The sequence below is a fragment of the Triturus cristatus genome, chromosome 1_2 (genome assembly GCF_964204655.1).
Source record: "Triturus cristatus chromosome 1_2, aTriCri1.1, whole genome shotgun sequence".
Lineage (NCBI taxonomy): Eukaryota > Metazoa > Chordata > Amphibia > Caudata > Salamandridae > Triturus > Triturus cristatus.
The window spans coordinates 668103115-668125418 of record NC_140580.1 but is presented as its reverse complement, the minus strand read 5'-3'; the positions used below and the strand labels follow the sequence as shown (position 1 = coordinate 668125418).

Genomic DNA, 22304 nt, shown 5'->3' with positions numbered 1-22304 from the left:
AGGGGGTAAATCGTCGAATACTGTGGAGGAGCTGGACCAGTTATTAGACATGTATTGCAGAAATGGCAATGTCATAGTAGCGGGTGATTTTAACTGTTGCTTCGAGCCCCTCGACACTAACGATATTGACCTTACATTTGATGAGGATAGTGCCTGGAACATTCCCCATTTGACACTTTTGCCAATTAGGAAATGGACGGAGGCTGCACTACAGCTTAAGGTTTTCTGCATCGGCCAAGGGCTTCGGGCAATTAACGGCAGATCTGATTCCGACAAACAAGGGGCTTTTACGTTTAACAATGGCCTTCGTAAAAGCCGCATTGATTATATATTAACCAACAAAGAACATTGGTCAAGGATTAAGGATATGGAAGTGGTGGCAAGAGTAGAGAGTGATCATGACCCTCTACTACTTTTCTTCCAATTATCTAAAACCAAATGTCAGGAGTCTTCTACTAGGAAGGCTGAAGTTGTTATAACCAATGATTCAAGGCGTGTCAAATGGGCTAATTGTTTGGGGAATGAGAGGCAGATTTTAACCATTAGGAATCTAACTATGGATGCTACTAATGCCTTACAAAACTGTATTGCTCAGAAGGAAGATTTGGGTAATATAAATACTATCCATACACATTTTTTTAATCAACTCAGTGTCTTCTTCACAAAGCAGACCCACGCCAGACCTAATAGACCACCTAGAAAGGAGAACCGGTGGTATGGGAAATCCTGTAGGATTGCATATCAGTCCCTGTCAGATGCTGTAAAAACCAAAGATATTGTTTGCATCAGGAATGCTCGTGCATTTTATAAAAAAGCCCAATATGAAGCTAAACGAGCATGGGACCAGAAATACTGGAGGGATCTCCATTCTGCCAGCAAAGAACGCTCAATGTGTTCCTTTTGGGACCTGATCAGGTGGGGAAGGGGCAAAAAAAGAGAAGAACCCACTAACTTCGTGCCACCTAATCTGTGGGTTTCGCACTAAGCATCTCAGTTTGCATCCATTGATGTACAAGAGGATTGTTGCTTAGCAAATATTTCTTCAAATAAGGATATAGTACCTCTGGTTTTCAACCTAAATGAGGTGAATAAGGTGCTGAATTCCCTCCCTAAAGGTAGAGCGCCCGGTCTAGACTCGGTCCCGGCTGACTTGTTTATGCATGACAAGGAACTATGGGCATCTTACATCCTGTGCCTAGCTAATTGCATATCCAAAGGATCACCCATACCCTATACCTGGAAGGGCGCTCAGATCATTCCGATTTTTAAGAAGGGTGAGCGTTCCGATCCAGGCAATTATAGACCTATAAGCCTGATTGACTGCATACAGAAGGTGATAGCTAGGCTTGTCCTATTAAGGATCCAAGGATGGATCGAAGAGGAGGAAGTTCTTTCACCTCTTCCGGCCGGCTTCCGCAGCCACACAAGTACCATAGATCAGGTACTTAGGTTTTTGTTAATTTATTGGCGGGTGGTTCTATTGGGTGAGGGTTTGCTATTTGCAGCCTTCGTTGATCTTAAATCAGCTTTTGATTTAGTCCCTCGAGCAAAAATGTGGTCAGTTTTTAAAGATCAAGGCATGCCCTTAGACATTTTAACTTTTTTAATGAAATTACATGAGGATAATTTTGCCCAAGTCAGATGGAATCAATCAGGTAATGTCACAGATAAATTTTCAATTGCCAGGGGTGTTCGCCAAGGGTGCGTCCTAGCTCCGACTTTATTTTCCTTATACATCAACGAGGTGATCAACTATTTTAAGGACATTCCCACTGAAGCCCCCAAGTTGGATGGCAAGTTGATCCCCCTGTTGATGTTCGCAGATGATACTTTATTAATTTCTAAAACACAACAGGGCCTTCAAAAAGCTATTGACGTGTTTGAAGTCTTCTGCAAGGATCATGGGCTTATTGTTAATGTAACCAAAACTAAATTCATGGTCTTGCACAAATCCAAACACGTCAGAGGGACAGTGTTCATGAATAAAGTTAAATTAGAACAGACTAAGGTTTTTTCTTACTTGGGTATTACTCTTGCGTCGAAGCTAGAATGGAAACCGCACATAGATCAAGTATTAACTAAGCATGCCCAGTTAACGGGTGCATTAATTAAAGAGCTTCACCTGTCCCATACTAGACCTATGCTACCAGCCCTTAAAATATATGATGCCAAGATAAGTTCGGCAATTCTTTACGGGGCAGAACTGTGGGGTCATAGTAATCTTACCCAACTAACTCGGGCCCAAAGCAAGTTTTTACGTATTACTACCGGTCTCCCAGTATCCACCCCCCTTATACCCCTTTATTATGATTTGGGGGTTTTGTTTTTAGAGGATATCGCACGATATCGTCCAGTGGCCTACTGGAGGCGGCTCTGGGTGACCACAGAACTCTCCGAGTATGGCCGGGCTTTTTGGGATGTTAGGGGGGTTGATAAGGGGCATAAGATTGCATGGATGAGGGAGGTTAGATTACTCTGTCGTGCTATGGGCCTAGCAAGTTTATGGGACGAACCTACATTACACATTTTTCCCCCCAGAAAAATTTTAAAAGAACTTTATTGGCGAGTAGTTACGGAAACCAGATTTGGTTCAAGCGTAGGCCCGTCTTTAACTTCGGATTTTTTGGATCAAAAGGACAGCCCCTCTTTTGAAAACTATTGGGACTGCATTACAGTTGTAGAAGACAGGAAGCGATATCATCAATTTAGGGTGGGAACTCTTCCTATCAATTGCTTTGTAGCTAAATGGCGAGTAGGCCTTAAACCGGATTGCCCTTTTTGTATTGCCCAAAGGGAAAGTATTGCACATGTCCTATTTATCTGTCCGGAGTATAGAATTCCTAGGCGGGTTTGGCTAAAACCAATCTGTTTACTATTAGGTCTTAAGACGGGTGTTGAGGCTTTGCGGTGTCTTAAAACTAACACCTCACAATCTGTGACTATTGCTGTTGCAAAATTCCTCCACTGGTTTTGGATCATACGCACACATAAATTAAGCCTCATGTGACTTCATGGTCATTTTTTTTATTATATTGCCATTTTATTGATCACGGTTTTTTTTAATCCAATATTTATTTATATAACCGCTGCTGTGTATGTCATCCCTGCAGTTTATGATGTGGTCTAGGTCTTCCACTGTCTATCTGCATTCTCTTTTTTATGATTGTTTAAATTTTATATGTTGTCTTTTATGAGGAAAAGCGCAATAAAGACTTGAAATTGATTGATTATGGCAGAGAAAATGACATCTCTGCTTCTTTGCTACCTGGGGTATCTATCTGGGTTGTTTGTATCACAGCAGGCAGTCAGGCCAAGATGTCTCTCGGGGAACCTGCAGGGGGCAGTGTGTTTCAATCGTACTCTGTTGGCCCTCTGAACCTCCAATGGGGGTGAAAAGTTCATACCTAAGAGGTCAGCAAGAAAGGTGCCCAGGGAGTAAAGCATGTCATCGCGTTCAGTGTTCTCTGGAACTCCAGAAATACTCATGTTATCACACCACCACCTGTCCTCCAAGACACTCTTCCAGAGAGCTTTTTTTAGATGATTCATAGCAGCAGCCAATTGATGTTCTGCATTGACCAGCCTGGCCTCAAACAAAGACGGCTTCCCGCGAGAATTTAATTTCCACATTCGTATCAGCTGTACTCGCCTAAATGACCACCATAGCTAACTTTACAGAGGTAAGATACTGCAGCATTGAATCTGGGGCTGCGTTAGCCATGATGTGCTATTGCAGCATTGTGGTGTCTTTCCTTGCTATGCCAGAGAGTGCTTCAAAAAAAGGAATCATTTCATTACTTTTCACAAGATATTCGGCAACGGTAGACTATAGAGAGTCAATCCAGGTCAGAGCAACCTGAAGCAGAAAGAGGGCATTGTGCTCTGCTCAAGTGTGGTTCCCACACAAGAACCACCCGGCTGGCTCATCTTCCTGCACAAAAACAATACCCTGAGGCATTTTCCTCTATCTATGATTGCTGCAGAATGCAGCATGCATAGAAAGACTAAGTAACATGGAGAAATAAAAATATTTCTCCTTGATACGCCTCCCCTGGGAAAGCGTAGCATTTTGGCGCATTCTTAGGTCTACCAGTAATGATAAATCTGGGAATGGGTGAAGATCCATGAGAGATGCAAGGGCACACCCACACACCATCCATGGAATGTCTCCCTGGCACAGAATAACGCAACACTGCGATTTGCGGTGCCTTATGTTATTTTTGATTTATCAATCCACTCAGCCACTCAATGTGGCCTTGCATGTCTTGATAAATCATGCTTTGGGTTTGCATCACACACGTACCACATTGCGCGGCGCACACACGATACAAATCCTTCATAAATATGCCCCTTAATCTCTGACGTTCAAAGGCAGCATCACCCAGTCACCGAACAGAGAATGACTGGAATGGGCAATGATGGGGCAGCCATTCGGGGTGTAATCATTGCTGAATTCAGCATATGAGGCTTTTTTCAGGGTTTCTGCTGTCTCAGACAACACACTCCACGGGACTTCTTCAGTCCTGGTCCCACATCAGGAAGGTTTAGGAGAGAGGTGTGGGCCTCCCCAATCCAATTCAATCCTGCTGCTTCAGGAACCATGCAATCCCCAGTAGTCAAGCTCTAAGGAGCATATCTCATTGTGGTGGTAGGCCCTTTCAGTGTCTCCAGACTTCCAATCCACTAATCTCACAACCTTCTTCATCTTCTTTGAGCTACACGCAGAAGGATGAGGTGGGGCACCAGTCACTGGACTCTGGAGTGCCAGCTAATGCCCCCTTCAACCAGTCAGGGCTCCAGGCCGAATGTAGGAGAACTAGGCAGGCAATCAGTGGGAAACAGAGGAGCTTAACCACGCAGTGGGCATCTTGTACCAGACAAATTCGGTCTCACATGGCATCTTCTTGACAATTAGCAATATGCCACCTCTCTGTGTACAATACATAGCTTAGTTTGTCAATTGAAGAATTGAAGAACACGATACATCTGAAATAAAAACTATCACTTACGAAACTAAGTTAAAATATGCTAGTTTAATAAATAATAACATTAAAATAGCCATTAAGAACAGTCAATGTAATAATTAAAGCACATGGTTCAACTGAAATGAAAAATAATCTTTCTAAACTAATTTAAATGCCCTACTTTGTTCTATTTGATAACAATAACAAAGAAATACCCATTTAGAACAGTCAATAGCATCTCTCTTTCTGTATGGAAAAGAAACAAGCGTTTGCAATCAGGGCCGGACTGGGAACCACAACCCCCCTCCCCCCCCATGGGGGGGGGGGGTTGCTGTCGAGCTCTTTGCCAGGGCCGTTTTTGCAGCCGATTTTGTTACAGGGCCGATTTTGCTGCAAAAACTGCCCTGTAACAAAAACGTCCCCCAGGGGCCCAAAACCGCCCCCCACCCGTGCGGCGCACCGCCCGGTGCCCGCTACAGCCAGTCTGGCACAGTTTGCAATGCAATCGGTCTTTGTGAAAGTCAGAGTTATTGGCATTGTAAATGACAATGTCATTGCTAAGTCACAGCTGGAGGGATGACAGTTACACTGTAACATGGTGATTACCGACATATGCGTTATTGCAGGCTTTGGTTTATTATATGAAAGTTATTGAGGCATGTTTATGATTCCCTTTCACGTTTTTGAACTTTGAAGAAAGAAGAGACGTGTTAGTGTTATTCAGGCAAGGAATTTTCCATAGCACTAGGAGAGTGCATGTGAGAACAGTAAAGCAGAAGGCATTTCTAATTTACGATCACCCATTCGGCTGCAATATGTACAGATGAGCAAGCTCACCGGTTTACCGTGCTTCAAGCGTAAATAAAATGCTCATTTTTAGACTTGATTAGATGATGTACTCAACTACAAAAAATAACATTCAATTTAAATCAGTACCAATAAACGATAAAACTTGCTACGATACTTCCAACATAAATTGGGAAATATTGGCCTGTCTTTGGGTTTTTATTCTGGTTTTGGTACGTGGTACCGCTGTACACTGTTTCACCCCCCCCCCCCCCCCCATCTCTAGTAGCTGAGATTACATGACCCACTTTGTCTCAGAAGAATGCCGTTGAACAACAGGGAAATCCAGGTTAACCCTTAAGCACCCACACACTACTGATGCAACCAAGGACCAGCTGTGCAGCTTCCACAAACGTAAATACACATCGCTTATCCTTCAACAAGAATTATTCTCTGTCACTGCCAGCAGCAGATAGGAATCTGATTTTATTAAAGCATAGACTTGTTACAAACGACGGGGCATATTATCAAGAAACAGAGTTAAATGATCTCCGCTTTAGCGGCAGGAAACTGCCACTAAAGCGGCGAGAATGGGCTTGATAATATGCCCTTGTGAATTCCCATAGATGCCCATGTTCACACCAGAATCTGGGCTTCTATTAAACTGGCAATAATTTTAACGCCGTCCTTGATAATATGCCCCGACATGCTTTAGACGCTCAATACATTCTCTCGTTCTTAAAAATGCATGAAACTGGTACTCCTGTAAAGTGCTCCAATACCTCTGGATTGAGTGTGCGCTATATGAAACTGCAAACAAAATGTGGGCTGCTGGACTGCCCATTGCCAATGCAGGGAGGGCAGGAGCCACTGCCGTGTGAATTCCACCGAATGTTTTCTTCCATTGCACGTCTGCTGTAGCTCGGGCTGGCCGTTGTGCTGCTTGTGACCTTTGAGTTGTTAAAACCACACAGCCCTTTTTTTGTAAACAAGAACTGCACGCAGACAAAAACAATAAAAGGCTTCATCAAGGTAGCCCATGCCAACATGCAAAACCTGTGTCAAGAGAAAGACACACGCCTGAAACTCACCATGATTAGACTTAAAAAGATGTTCCGAAGAAGAAAAAAAAGTTCAAATATTTATGAATGGCTCAGAGAATGAAGCCGTTGCACAAGTTTCATTACTGCTCGAAAAAGCAGAGAGAGGGTATGGAGAAGGGAGAGGGATATCAAGATGCTTTCTGATTATTGGTACAGTCACAAATCAAAAAATTCAAAAATATAGTGACAACGAGAGTAACACGAGCCTCCCCCCCCCTCCCCCCTCCCCAGTTCAATGTTTTTATTAACTAGCAAGGAAAACAAGTCTAAACAAGCATTTGCAATGCAATAGGTCTCGCATTATAAAAGTTTGAGCTATTGGCATTGCTAATAATAATGCAACACCAGTAGCGCAAACATTCAGTAATGCGAGACCTATTGCATTGCAAAAGTTTTTTTTTGTTGCTTTTTTATATAGCGCGACTTGACCCAAAGGCGTGCATTTATGTTGTATTGAGTTCAGTGCAATTATGTTATTATGTGGCACAGAGTGGTATTATGCGGAGTGTATTTATGTTGCATTAAGTAGAGAGTAATTATGTGACGTTGAATTATGTAGTATTGAGTGGTATGTGGAGTGCATGTATGTTGCATTGAATACAGTGATTATGTGAAGTGTAATTATGTGGTTCTGAGTGGTATTATGTTGAGTGTATTTATGTTGCATTGAGAAGAGTGTAATTATGTGGTGTGTAATTCTGTGGTACTGAGTGGTATTTTGTGGAGTGTATTTATATTGCATTGAGTAGAGTGTAATTATGTGGCTTGTAATTGTGTGGCACTGAGTGATTTCGGGGTGTATTTATGTTGCATTGAGTAGAGTGTAAATATGTGGTATGTAATTATGTGGCACTGAGTGGTATTATGTGGAGTGTATGTTGGAGAGCGAGAGGGTTAAAAAGAGTGAAAGAGAGAGAAAGAGAGAGGGGGAGAGAGAGAGAGAGAAAGAGAGAGGGAGAGAGATAGAAACAGGGGGGAGAGAGAGAGAGGAGAGATAAAGAGAGAGCGGGAGGGGAGAGAGAGACAGAGAAAGAGAAATAGAGAGGAGAGAGTGAAAGAGTGAAAGAGAGAGAGAGCAAGAGAGGGTGGGAGAGACTGAGAAAGAGAGAGAGAGAGAGAATGAGGAGAGAGAGGGGGAGGAGAGAAAGAGAAAGAAAGAGGGAGGGAGAGAGAGAGAGAAAGAGAGAGGAGGGAGAAAGGGAAAGAGTGAGAAAGAGAGAGAGGGAGAGAAGAGAGAGATAGAGAGAGGGGGAGGGGTATTGGGGTGATTCCCACTTCCGAAATGAATAAAGTAAGGCCCTGAGAAATGTGGGGCAGAGGGGTCATTATGTCACAATCCTCAGCTCACACTGTGTTTCAGGTCTCTTGTGCTGTGACATTTAGAGGCAGAGGATGTGGCGCTGCGGTCAGAGCTGCAGTTAAAAATGTTATGCTACAACTCCTGCTTTGTAAAATTAGGATAAGAGCAAACTTGGCACCTCGCTGCTGTCCGAAGTATCATCGTTTTGAGTTTAACAAGGGTCAGAAAGTACTTGAGACAAGAGCAGCTGTTTAAATGCAGACAAACATCGATGAGCTACAGCTCCTAACAGCCTTCCAGCAGCGTTTGAGCGCTATGTACCTGGGATCAGACTGGTCGCTCTCGTCTGGCCCAAAGTAACCGACTGCAAACGGAGTGAAATGTTGACATTAATATGATGCCATCCTTCTGATAGATACGTATCCACCTTTAGAGGCGCAAAGGGCTTGTGACCTGCTGAGTGGTGCTCAGACCACACGCTGCACCTTAAACAAAGACCGCTGCAGCAGGGACGCCCCCTTCTAAGGCGGTGCCAGTGATTGCACAGGACATCCTTGGATCACAATATTTGGTAGCCCTTTTGTGGTCAGGGTAGATATGCATTGTATTGTTTGTCTGTCCGTTAATCCAGTGGATGGCACATGGTTCTGTGCTCCGAATAAATGTCGTCTGTGCTGGTGCCATCTCATGCCGCCTCTTATCAAAGGAACCTGCTGCTGGGACCTTCTGGCCTGGAATAAAGAGTGCGACTGCGTGTATTAATACCAGAGCTTGACCAATGGCCACCGAGAGTCAGTAAGGAAAGAACTTCAGCCAGTGACAACCATTCTCTGGAAGCCCATAGAAAATGATATTTGATACAAGTGCAAGGAGAAAGCCTCAGACCCAATGTGAGCAGGCTGGTACATGAAGGACAGACGCGTTATACGATGATGCAGAGTTCTGAATGAATGTTATTTAGTGGCCAATGCCACACATCGGCTGGTATCTACAACAAGCAGAGAGCAAACAGTGGCACCCCGAAAAACACTCCTGTCCTGCAGATCCAGCAGAATGCTTGAGAAGCATGCAACACCAACATGAAAACCGGGTGACTGCTCACAAGCAAAGCGTTCCAGTGGGAAAGGCACACAAAATAAGCACTGAACGCTCTGCAGTTACTGCCCATGTCACTGACACCAGTTTGTGTCAGACGTTTTTCACTACACGTGCACCCCAAAAATAATACTTATTACCGAACATTCTTAGTTTGTCCAGGACATTAAGAACACCCAGAACTGGATGCCTGGAAGAGAGGGAAATAAATGGGGGAGAGAGAGAGGTAGATAGAAAGAAAATCAGGGACAGAAATTAGGAAATCCAGATAAGGGGGGTGGGGGGAGATAACGATAGAGACAGACAGAGAGAGCAAGAGAAAAATGAAAGATAGGAAGAAAAAAAAGTCACGGGACAAAAATAGACAGAGATACAGAGAGAGGGAGAGAGAAGACAGACAGGAAGTGGCAGAGAAAGAAAGGTGGAGAGACAAGAAGAAAGCGAGAGAGTGACAGATGGCTAGAGAAAGATGAGAGAAAGTTAGGGAGAGAACGGGAGGCAGACAAAGAGAGAAAGCAAAACAAAGACAGAGCCAGGCAGGGAGAAAGAGACAGGGAGAGGCAGACTAAGAGCTAAGAAGAGAGCGCTACAGAGAGAACCAAAGAAAATACTGAGAAAGAAAAAAAACATTGTGAAACAAGCAGGAAGTGGGATGAGAGGGAGGGGGTGGCAAATGTGTGCACTTTCGCGGGCGCTTTGATGTTCTCAGTGGCCGCGCGGCTCACTGAGAACATCAAAGCGCCCGCGAAATGTACACGCAGGCTACCAAATGGTGCGCACGCCCGGCGCACATGCACTGTAGTTGGGGGCCTGGAAAGCACTCGTTTGCACTTCCAAATCCCCGTTTTCTATAGCTCTCGCCAGAGCAGCGCTAAAGTGCTGGCTCAGGCGAGACCTAAAAAGGGATTGTTGTCATGATGCGAGGGCATTCCATCGGAATGCAACATCCCCCCACCCCAAACAACTCCAATAATGAACCGCTAATTTCACTGCTGGTCAGCTACATGGACGCCTCCATCAGATTAAGTCTGAAAATTACACGGGATAGGAAGAAACATACAGGGTTTGCAGAGATTAGTAAATAATTCAAATGATACACAACCAGATTTACCAAGAAATACAAAGATCTATTCATTAAACACCGGAATTAGCTCAGGTGATAAGACAGGCCATTTAGAGCAGCTCCGTATGGTCCTCCCTTACCTTAATAGAGAAACTGCTTCTTAAAAGAGGACGAAGCCTATTTATTTACTTGTAGGTTTGCCAAGCAATGGCTGAGTCTGCTCAACTTATGGCTCTAAAAGTGGAGGATGAGAAAAAAGGGTAAGTTGTGGCAAAACTGTCTGGAAGTCTTGAAGTTTTAAAACAGCCCAGCTTGTCCATTCAGAGACTAAAGTAAATCCTTCTTCTAGTCTAAATCTAGATGGGCGCATGTAGAGGTTTGGTCAGAGCGCTGGAGGATCCGGCTCCGGTAAGAGTGGAGTTTACACATCTCTCCCAATTTGTAGGTAGCCTACTTCGAGTTTAAGGAGCTACAAGGATGGACTTTGAAGGTTGTCCCACGGGTTTGACATGTTCTTCTTCCAAAGTGCTTGTATCTGGTCAGGAATAGGAAATTGAGAGAGGTTCACTGTAAATTATGAGCCATTTTATACAGAAGACATTCTTAGAGCGATGGCTGTGGGGAAGGGTTGACATACTATTCCAATTATCCAGAAATGTGATTTTACTTTCACGTGTAGCCAGCTGAGGGGCATTAGAGTGGGCACAATGTGCTTTTGGCACCATATGTCAAAAATAAGTCAGCCATGTTATTCGAACTTTGCTGAGCTTCGACAGCTATTTGACTGAAATCAAGAATAATTCTGAATTATATATAACGTGTATTTGTGAAGCGCACGTTCACCGCAAAGGGTATCTTGGTGCTGAATAAATGGTGTTTGTGTATATATGTGAATATATATATATATTTTAACCCTAAGGGTAGTGAATTCACGGACCAGCAAAGCGTGTGAAATGAAGAACAGAGATCCAATCAATATTGTCTGTGCAAGACACGAGGAAGAATAAATGCAGGGCAAAGCTAGAGGCTGCCTGTCCAACACCACACTGTAGGTTTCGATTTCCTACTATGAAAGTCCAGGGTGATTTGAAGGTTGTGGGTGGCAGTTTCAGGTCGGCTTTCTTGAAGTTAGAGATATATCAGAGTTCTGCATCGGCTATTTGTGGAAAAAGAAACCATTCAAAAAGCAAGCAGAGAGGCGCAAATACCTAAAGGATGACCCCTCCCCCACCTAATCCCTTGAGCCCCAGAACATCCCCTGCGGCTCGCATACGATCCTGATTGTGTTTGATGTATAGATGCTGCGCTCGGTGGCGTTTGGGGCGCAGTCAAAAGCGAATCTATGCTTGTTCGCGGCCCAAAGCAGGGGAACAAAAACCGCAAACGTTTGCAATATTCCCAATATGAAAGGCCTTAGGTCAGTCAGAAAGAAGGAACAAGGATGTATGCAATTTCGTAACAGCTTTGAGAGGTGTCTGGAAGTTAGCTGACAAAGTTATCTTTTAAAATAGCGCCGTCTGCGCACCCTCTAGTATGGGGCGCATGGGTGATGTACGGATGGACTTGGGGGGCTAGCTGCGGGGCTCCTTATATGAGCCCGATGGATTATGTGTGCCCATGATGTCTACTGTGATTGGCTATAAGTATATGGATATGTAATGCTAATGCCATCTTGTGTGTCTTTTGTTCCCACACCCAAAATAAAGCTGTGGGAAAAATAGCGCCGTCTTTAGATAGTGACATTCCAGCCGCTTCCTTTCATACATTCAAGGTATGTATCTGCTTGTGCCTCTAATGGGGAGATCCATCGGTAAAGCTGCACAGTGGTTAATACTTACTTTAAGCAGCACCTCACATTATTATTATCGCCATTTTCTCTCTTTAACGTCGTTGTAGGGGACTCTAGTTTTAAGAGCCCCGTTTTGACTCAGACTTCACGAATCCTGGCACGTCATCCAGTCCACAGAGTAACACTGCCTAACCGGTGTAATCTCCAGAATAACAAACCTCCAGCGTCGAGCCGGGTATGAAAACGCAGACTCTGGTGCCCAAAGAGGTTATCGCCAGGGCACAAGACCTAAATAAACAAGTAGGTGCGAACGTTAAAGTGAAAGTAATTCATTTCGCGGGCGCTTTGATGTTCACAGTGGCCTGGCGGCTCACTGAGGACATCAAAGCGGCCGCGAAAGTGATCAGGCAGTGCTTTTCAGGCTGCCAAATGGTGCGCGCGACCGGCGCACATGCACTGTAGTTGGGGGCCTGAAAAGCACTGTTTGCACTTCCAGATCCCCGTTTTCTATAGCTCTCGCCAGAGCAGCGCTAAAGCGCTGGCTCAGACGAGACCTAAAAACAGGTAGCTGACAGATGATCGGGCCGATGTAGATCAAGAAACATGAGCACGTGCCCAAATCTGATGTTTGATCCCGGTCTTCCACTGAATAGCATATAGGAGGAGATAAGAATTAGTGCTCCCTCGTGAACTGCTCTTAGACAAGTAAAAACAAGCATTGGCATAGCCAATAGGTCTCGCCTTTGGGACCTTATAAGTGTTTAGCCATGCAACAGTTGATGTTGTTGCACCAAGTATATTGTGCATCGCTTCCTTTTTTTCACACTTTATCTGCAGTTTAATGGTGCCCTGGGTGTGGAGAGGCCAAAATCCACCATGGACATATCGCTCTGCAGACAGTCTGCCTTATGGGACAGACTATCGTTACATACATGTCTCTTTAAAGACCTTTGATAAAGCTACCTAACTAGTAAAAGAATATCATCAATATTTATATTGTTAAAAAGCTGAGCCATAAAATAAAAGAACTGTAGTTTTCTTTCTGGAAACAACTGCGGTTCGGCTCCCAGAGTGCCATCCATAAAGGACGGGAGTGTGCTGTCATTGAAGCCTGTGATCTGGTGCCGAGTGTCAGCTCCAATTATGTGTTACTTGGGGGGAGACACTGACCAAATAAATAATTGCAGAGGCGCGGTCCCTCCAATGACAACTGTTATTCGCGGCTTTCTTTGTTTCGAGTCAAGATTGAGTGATGGTCAAGTCAGTCACATCTCTGGGGTGAGATCCTTCAGTTCAAACGGTAAACAACTGTTGTTCTCTGATGCACTCTTTAGTACTGCTGCAGGCGAACTTTCTGAATATTAATAAAAATAAAGAAACTGCTGGCAGGGTGCGCCGAGGAAACAGAGCGCGGACTAATGCAGGACTAATCAAAGAATTTACTCTCTGAGCGGACTGCCAGACGCCAGGGATTTCACACTTTGAGGGGAAACGTATGTTCTGAATGACTGTCTGCGAGATAAGACGTCGTTATTGCTGTAGTATAACCACTGTTCAGACACTTCATTCCAGGTGTGCTGGAGCAGCGCTTATCACTAATGTTGCGCTTCTTTACTTTTATTATTATCTGTGACTCGCTTCCCGCAATGGACGCGCCATCTCTGTGGAGGGGGGAGGGCCCCGGTAGCCGTCCCAGCTCTGCTTCTGCAGTTCAGATACAGGCCGGCCCCAGACAGACAACGGGTTCTTTTAAGTGTTTTATAGCACCTTTCATTTCATTTTGATAACTTTATTTCGGTCGAAGACCATAAAAGCACAGAATAAATAACAAGAAAATTACACATTTCGTTTAAAACAATAAATAATGTCAAGTTAATACAATAGTTAAAAAATGTATTAAACTGATGTTATCAAAAGACTCATTTGGTAAAAGACAAAAGTGTTTAAAGAAAACTTTTCCTTCTGCGCCAGAACCCATGTAAAAAACGAGACATAGCAAAAACAATTGGGGGGTGAGTATCATATCTTAAGACCCTGCATGCGAGCATGCAGTGTCTAAACCCTAAGTTCTTGCAAATGGGAATGAGCCACTTTTTCCTTATTGAATGGTATGCAGGACAGAAAAACAAGACATGACATATATCTTCACTGCTATGATTACATGCCGGGCAGACTGCATTTTCCGATCTTGTCCATTTGCAGGTGAAAACTCTAAGCGGTAAGGTACCATACCTCAACTGCAAATAAAGCTTCCTAGCAAGAGACCGATAAATTACATCAAGAAAGGCCTCTGCTCTTGTTTCTAGTTTTACTAGGAGAAACTCATTAGTGAGTTTCCCCAAAGAGCTTGAACCATGTAAGGTTGCTAATCTCAGCTCTCTTATGTGGCCTCTTAGATCAGGTTTAGAAATCCGTATGCAGGCTACCTCCGGTAGTTCCCAGAGATCGGTCCTGCCGATCTTTATGCTGAGAGCCTTAATATGGGATAGCCATGAAATGTTCTTGCTTTTAATTAATGGCCAGACCTCTAGGAATTCTTCTCTGAAAGGTGCCAGTTCATGCACCGTCCAGAGCCTTTTCCAGTAGAGTAAAGGTCGGAGAATTGCCAAGTCTTCAATTGGTTCTAGCCCCAGGTCGAGGCGTAGGGGGATGAGCGGTGTACTTACAGGAAGGCCAACGAGTCTTCTCATAAAGCCCTGCTCAACCAGGGTTAATTTGGCAATGTTTTTATGGCCCCATAACTCCGCCCCGTACAATGAAGCTGATCTAGCTTGCAATCGGTATATTTCAGCTACTGGAGCTGCTGGTTTATATACCGAGGCTTGCTGGGCTTTGCAAAGGCCTCCTGCTATTTGAGACAGCCTCAGCCATGATTTTACGATTTGAGGTCCCCAATCAAAATTCTCGGTCAACGTAATTCCAAGGTAGACAAAAGTCCTGACTCTCTCGAGGGGGGAGCCATTTAAGGTAGGATTTGGTCGAGTCTGTTTGGGAGGATTGAAGATCATGAATTTAGTCTTTTCTAGATTAATCTCCAAGCCTCTGGAAGTACAGAATGCCAGGAAACCATCCAAGATGCGCTGGATGCCCGATGATGTTTTAGATATCAGCAGAGTATCATCAGCAAACATCAGAGCGGGCACTCTACCGGTAGCCAATCTTGGGGCGTCATTATTAGGGACATCAGCCAGGTGAGTAACAAGACCATTAATGTATAGGCTGAACAATGTTGGAGCCAAAACGCATCCTTGGCGCACTCCCTTCCTTACGGGAAAACGGGAGGATAAATCGCCGTGTCTCCCGCATCTAACCTGGGCGTAATTACCACTGTGAAATCTAGTCAAGATATCCAACAGGTAGGGTGGGAGACCCATTTCTGCCAGGACTTCCCATAGTTTTTCTCTTGGGACAAGATCAAAGGCAGCTCGCAGGTCCACAAAGATGAGGTAGAGACTGCCACCCTCTACTCTCACACTTTTCCAATATAGAACCTGGAGCCGGAAGATCTGGTCAATGGTGGAAATCCCGGATCTGAACCCTGCCTGTAATGTAGTCAAGATGTTGTTATCATCCACCCATTCCTGTATTCTATCCAAGATAATCCTGCCCATTAATTTCTGGGTGGTGTCAATAAGGCTAATTGGTCTATAATTAGCCGGCTTCAATGGGCAGCCTTTTTTAAATATGGGAACTATCTCCGCGCCCAACCAAGTGTCAGGCAAAGCGGCCCCCATCAGAATGGAATTGAATAGTACCACCAAATACGGGGCCCAGATTTTTGGTTGGGAGCGGAATAAGTCCGGTGGTATTTTATCCAGGCCAGGTGCTTTGTTAGAGAGGAGCTTGTTTATTGCGATTTCTACTTCTTTAAGAGTGATAGCCACAGGAAGTTCTGTCACAGGAGTGGCTACACCCATCAAAGATGGTTGAGGCTGGCATACATGTGAAGGTGCTAAAATAAAAGGGCGAGGATGAATCTCAGCATTAGATATACTAGAATCAATTCCTCTCATCAAACTAGACTCGAGAGACATGTCTGTAGAAGAAAGGTCCTCCGAATCCCCATACAGTTCCCCGAAATGGGATTCCCAAACTTGTGGAGCTATGTTAGCAACAAGGGATGGTACTACCCCATTCCCGTCAGAGTTCACAATGGCCCAAAACGCCTTAGGATCTCTACATATAAGAGCTAATCTTAGATCCTCCCATCTTTGCTCCTCCCAATCCATCTTCCCCCTGGCGATAGCCTTCTTATAGTCTAGACGAAGTTTCTTTATGTTGGTCCTGTCGTTACCTTTGATTGCCGCGAGCAGGTCCTTTTTTGCTTTTCTACAGGGTTCCTTATGCCAGGGGTGTGATCTAAGCTGGTGTTGTTTATTTCCCACTGGGTTAAATAGGCCCCTCAGATTATTAACTTTTATAGCACCTTTCACTGAAGGCTCCTGACGAGCACAGACTTGTAAAATGTACAAACTCACGAAACACCCCTGGATAATAGATACAAAGTGTAACATAGATTTCAAGCACTGCTGAAGAGAAGGCGGTGACATAAGTGAGATATTAACAGATGCTGTCTTCCTACTGGTCTGAAATGTAAGAACTCCTGCATATCTTGAGGGACTTTGTCGAGTTAAACTTAACTGACAAAATGTGGGCCACTGGGTGTGGCTGCCCATGGGGTGTACCCAACTCCCCCCTCCCCCGGGTTGCTTTACGTAAGTGGCACAGTCCAGGCACGAGAGCTTTCACTGATTGGTCAGTCAGGAGCAGGGGTAAGGTCACAGTGGAAGTTAAGGGACAGCTTGTGACAAGAGCTCTAATTTTAGGAGCTGTGGTCCTGCAGGCAAGGAACGGTTTTCTTCCCACTTTTCTCCAGCTCACTCTCTTTTCTGGGATAGTTGGTGTGGTTTCCGCTGATTGGTTCGCTCTACTGGTTATGCGGGATAGGGGTGAGGCTTTAGTTGTAGCTTAGGACAGGTGGAAGTGGCACACAAGTGCAAGACTCACACATGAGGCTGGAAGGGGTGTGGCCTCGCTGGGTGACGTTGGCGGCTGAAATAAGGTCAGTGATGCTTGGGTGAGGTGTGAAAGAACACTGAATGAAATGAAAGGGGAACGGTGGTGAATGGTGAAATGCTTTGTTGGGGGTGTGCGCACATTTTTGGGGGTGTGAGAGGTTGAAGAGTGGGAGGTGAGGCTATTTTATTATTATGTAGGATCAATTTAAAGTTGCAGATACATACTTGTCCTAATAAAGCAGCATTTTGCTCTTAACCTAGCCTGTTTATTCTGCGCTTTTTCATCTAAAGGGTATGTGAAGATATCATAATCATGGTCAACCGCACTGACTCATATCTACCTTACAATCTCTGGAAATGTAAATTTGTAACTATGAATTTGTTACATGATAAGGAACTACTGAATTTAAATTCTAAATTCCTTAATATCGTAAACATAGTCTGTAATGTAAAAGTAATTCTTATTTTAATTTATAAGTATTTAAGTATTACTTTTGTTTTTTAAGTATTACTTTTATTTTTAAAATATTTTAAGTATTTACATACTGCTTTACTGGCCGAATGTCAAGCTACAATAAAATAGGCATGACTTGGTTCATGTAACACTTTATAAAGCTCTGCGGCCGTTTCTAGGGACGGTAAGTAATGGAATGGTAATACTATCCAATGTAATCGTTCTATTATCCAGTTTAATAGAACAGAACAAACCGACCTCAGAAGGATGGATGGCTGAGTAGACCTTGCCAGGATTCGAACTAATGAAATGCAGTGGGTCTGTTCCTTGTCCGCTCCATACCCAAAAATGATATTGCATCCAACATGGTCAACTGGTTTCAAAAGTCCGTAGGAATACATCGCATCTGCACAGCAACAAGAGAGTTTGAGAGTCGCCCATACAACTATGTCAGATGAAATCACAACAACTTCCTTTCTTAGCACAATATGAAACAGTTTATAACCAGTAGAGCAATTTCTGTGTATCGATCATACAAATCGTGTACAGAGAACACACTATTTGAAGCCGTATTACATCAAGTGCGCGAATGAAAACACAATTCGAAAACCTCTGCTGTAAACTATAAAATAACATTGCACTGCAAAGTGGACTAGCGCAGAAGCACAGCTAGTCAAGCCTGCAGGATGTCTCGCACTGAGATGCAGGGAGAGCGCGCGCCTCCTCCGGGGCCCGCGCGCCCGCGGAGCCAGCTCTGGGGAACGGAACAGAAGGTACGGCTGCTGGGGTAAAGGGGGCCATAGCTCAGTCCCGAAGGGAAGTCTCATAATTAAAGGTCAAATAATCACCTCATTTAAAATCAATCAATACAGCAAAGGACCAATACTGGAAGCTTATCATTCAGTGGCAAAGAAACTAATAAAATAAATGAATCAAACTCCTAAGCCTGAGCGATCGCAGCCTAGCATGTGGGGTAGGGGGGTGGACAGATGAGAATGGGAGCAGGGGACAAACCACAGGACCGTAATGTGCAGAGAGGACGACGTGGCGCAAAATGAAAACAGAGCGCAAACTATAGTGGTATAGTCTTAGCTATTATGATGTTAGAAATCCATCATTTCGAAAGCCTGTTTAAATGTATCTTTTTTAAGCAGGCAACAGATTCAATTCAGAATCCTCCAGCGCGATGCGTGTCATGACGTAACTTGTGCCGTGCCCTCAACAGTAGAAAGTTAACCGATAATAGCAAAAAGATGGCCTTATTTGACTTACCCTTCCAATTCAGACTTCCACAGCAAAAGGAAGGTAATGACCGCAGGAAAACTCGGCAAAAGTGAAAGCGTTTCCCTTGTGGGAGCGAGCAGCGCCAGGAGCGACAATTACTAACACCTGGCGCCAAAGCTTACTCCTGCAAGGGAATCGCCATACGTGCACGCGTTGCCATTGAAAGCAATGCAACGCGAGCACGTTTTTGGGAACAAAAGCGGATCGGTTCCAAGAGGTCCCCCTATGCAACGCATTCGCACTGCGTAGGCGAGACCTAAAAATGTTGCTATTAAGGGACAAGTGAAATGATACATGCAACAGGGGCAGTCCGCATGTGAGGTTACAAAAGTCCAAAAGAAGGGTCTATTAAGCATAGTCACTAAACAAAAGCATTCATTTACAAAGGTCAGTAAAAGGAGCCAATTAAAAAGGTAGGTGGTGCTCCAAGCCCATATCTAGACCCGCCATATCTCGAAGAGACAGCGCAGGCACTGCCGGGCGAGACCTTAAAAGCAATATACTTTTTAAAATACAAAACTCCCTGAGGTGGACTCACAAAGCCATTTATGAGTATGGAAAGTAGTGCCGCTGTAGGATTGCATCATGTACTCATAAATGTTTTTGCGAATAAGCCCCAAATATTTAAATTGGAAATAAATTAGGAATATGTAGGGAATATGCCTATACAATTAGTCCAGGTGGAAAAGACTGCTTTTGTACTTTTATTGGTAGGGTGTGGAACATTCAAAGATCAACTCACAAAGCCGTTTATGAGTACATAAAGTTTTACTTCAGCAGGTCAATGTAGACCCTCCAGATTTTTCGGTGGCATTCCCATTAATGAGGAAGCCTAAAGATCACAGACAGTAAAGCTTAGCTACCAATCAAACTCCAAGGTCAAAGCCCATGCTATTTAAAAATAAATGACCTTAAGTTCTAGCTGGATTTTTTCTTCCATTAGTTTTGCAGCCTTTCGATCTTCGATTTCCACTTTCCACTTCTCAGCCACTATCCGGGCTTTCTCCTTTGCCAGAACATCCCGGAACTTCTTTTCGATTTCCGCTTCTTTCTTTTTCCTTCAAGTGAAAGTTGTAAAAGAGACATCAGGGGATTAGCGATGGACTGACATTCAACAAAATGACAAGGCTAGCAAAAGAGTAAAGAATAAAGTGAGAGAAATAAAATAGACTCCTGCCACTAAACAGATGAGTAAGCATGACTTGCATCTCTGAGAAGTGAAACTGGCAAAGTAATGGCATGCACTATTATCATTTGCACGTGTTCACATAACAAATTCTAAATGTTTAATTTGCATATTTGCTGGAAAATTGAACTGGATGAGCTTGGGATCTGGCAGAGTATCAGAATATCCCTTTTTCTAAAGGGATGCAAAACAATGCAGAGTCATTGTTCATCCTCAAATCCAGAATGCACTTGAGGAAACTCCAGGTGAACTGGAGAACCACACAGGATTTTATTTGATTAAAAATTACAATTACACCAACCTATCAGGGTGCTCTGCCCTAATAATTCCACATGTTCCACCCCAAAAAATAGTTACTGAACAGATTTTCCATGGGGCATTTTGTTTGTGAATTTTCAGCAAGACCCACACATTAACTTAAGATGCCTGCACATTCTCACCAGAGTTCCTCTGCCTCCTTCTGAGCCTGCAATCTTGCCTTCTCCTCCATCAGCTCCTCAGCAATCTGTTCATAAGGCTTGTCCCCAGCCGCTTCTCCCATCACCCATACCCAGACATCACCGTCTGTTCCAGAGAGCCACTGAATATGTTTTTCATGATCTGTAACAAAGGAAACAGCATTGATGAAGATAATGGAAAAGCCTTACATTGTTTTAGAGAGGGGTAAAAGAAACGGTCACTGAAGTAATAGCTTGAAAGAGGCATAACCAATGATTCAATTGAATACTTATTGACTTTAATCAGTTTCCAAAGCAACTCTTCCCAATCCTACTGTTTACCCTATCCTTCTGCACCATTTCAATTGAATCTATACTTGATATCACTCTTCAAAATTATTCATTTGGGTGAATAAAAGATATTCACTCAGAGGCGTAACACAGGCCCCCGCAGACCCTGCGGTGTGGGGGGGCAAGCTCCAGGGGGCCCCCTCAGGACAGCACTCTGGCTGCAGCACTCCTGATTGAGCCTGGAGGGGGCCCCTCCACGTAGCTCGCAGGGAGGCCCCCTCAGGTTTCGTTAAGCCAGTGTATTCACTGTTGATTCTTATGAAACATTTCCTACTTAGCAATTGTCTCTGCCAATGTGCAGGATGTATTCATGTCAATCAAAATCCCTAATTGGCATAAAACTGAGTAGTAGGAAGATTCCGTGAACTGAAGGGGACTTGAAAAATGTAGGTTCACTTTTCCTCCAAAAGCCAATAGATGTGGAGAACATCAGAATGCATTGTGCCAGAGGGGAATATTGTGTTTAAAAAAACCACAACAATACAGTTAGCTGATGCACCTGATTTGTAGAATCTACATTAATGAATGGTAGCCTATTGTCTTCAAGCTGTTCTTAAACAACTTATAGTACTTAACTTCACCTGTACACCTAAGCATCTCCCATGCTGAAAAGCTCACTGCGCCTTACATGACCTATGTATAGGGGTTGTCATTCTTGGTAGGATGAGTCAGATAGGCGATCCTTGCAGAAGATGTCTCTAGTAGCAGAATGGCCAATCCTGTCAAAAGAGATCTGGTCTAGTCTCGTAAGAATCGGTGTGTTTTTAGGGCAGGAAGAGCTGTGTTGTGACATGTTGCACTGTTCTGTCATAGAAGGTGAGTTCCACTGTCTACATTATGAAGATGTGTAGTGGTAGGAAGTGGGACTTTGTAGAAGGTGGTCAAACTCATTTAGAGAATTTTGGGCATTTAAACGGAACTGAAGGCTAGTCTTCCTAGGTAGGATTTAGTTATCAGGAATAGAACTTAGCAGCCAACGCACTTGGCTTGTGACCAGGAAAGGCAGGTTTCAAAAATAAGTTGGAGCTCAATTACTCAATTCTTCTACATGTACCTCATTTTCTAGACTGTACATCGATAGTACTTAAAACATCCCTCCCTGAACTATTGAAAGGCTGTCTGCCATCTTTTTGTGGTTTAGCTCCAATATCACTGCAGCATCGTCCCAGCACGCTAGTTAGGAATGAAGAGAGGCAATAGCACAGGAGCAGGCAATTCCTGAAAGACCAGGTTAACATCTACAGTCCCTTGCTAGAGCAGGGCTTCAGATGCTATAAAATGTCAGCATTTGATTGAGTCGGTACTTATGTGGACAGAGTTTTCTCAAAGTAATGATTGGGTCAAGTAACAGTTAGTCGCAGTAGCTGCGGTCGAGTCATAGAAATATGTCCTATTGATGCTTCTCCGTAAGAGTCATCCTGAACTACGCCGGAAAAGGCAATGTGTTTGTAGCTTGAAAATTGACTGCTAAATA

At 43.9% G+C, this 22304-nt stretch overlaps 1 protein-coding gene across 2 annotated transcripts in view; it reads right to left on the bottom strand.

The window, feature by feature from the left end:
- SH2D4B (SH2 domain containing 4B) overlaps positions 1-22304 on the bottom strand; it is a 1373617-nt gene that overhangs the window by 1037077 nt on the left and 314236 nt on the right. For both annotated transcript variants that reach the window (XM_085608516.1, XM_085608523.1), the window contains 2 exons: positions 20483-20642; positions 19767-19914 (listed from right to left, as the gene is read on the bottom strand). In XM_085608516.1, the coding sequence (XP_085464642.1) occupies positions 19767-19914; positions 20483-20642 (308 nt within the window). The remainder of the gene's footprint in view (positions 1-19766; positions 19915-20482; positions 20643-22304) is intronic.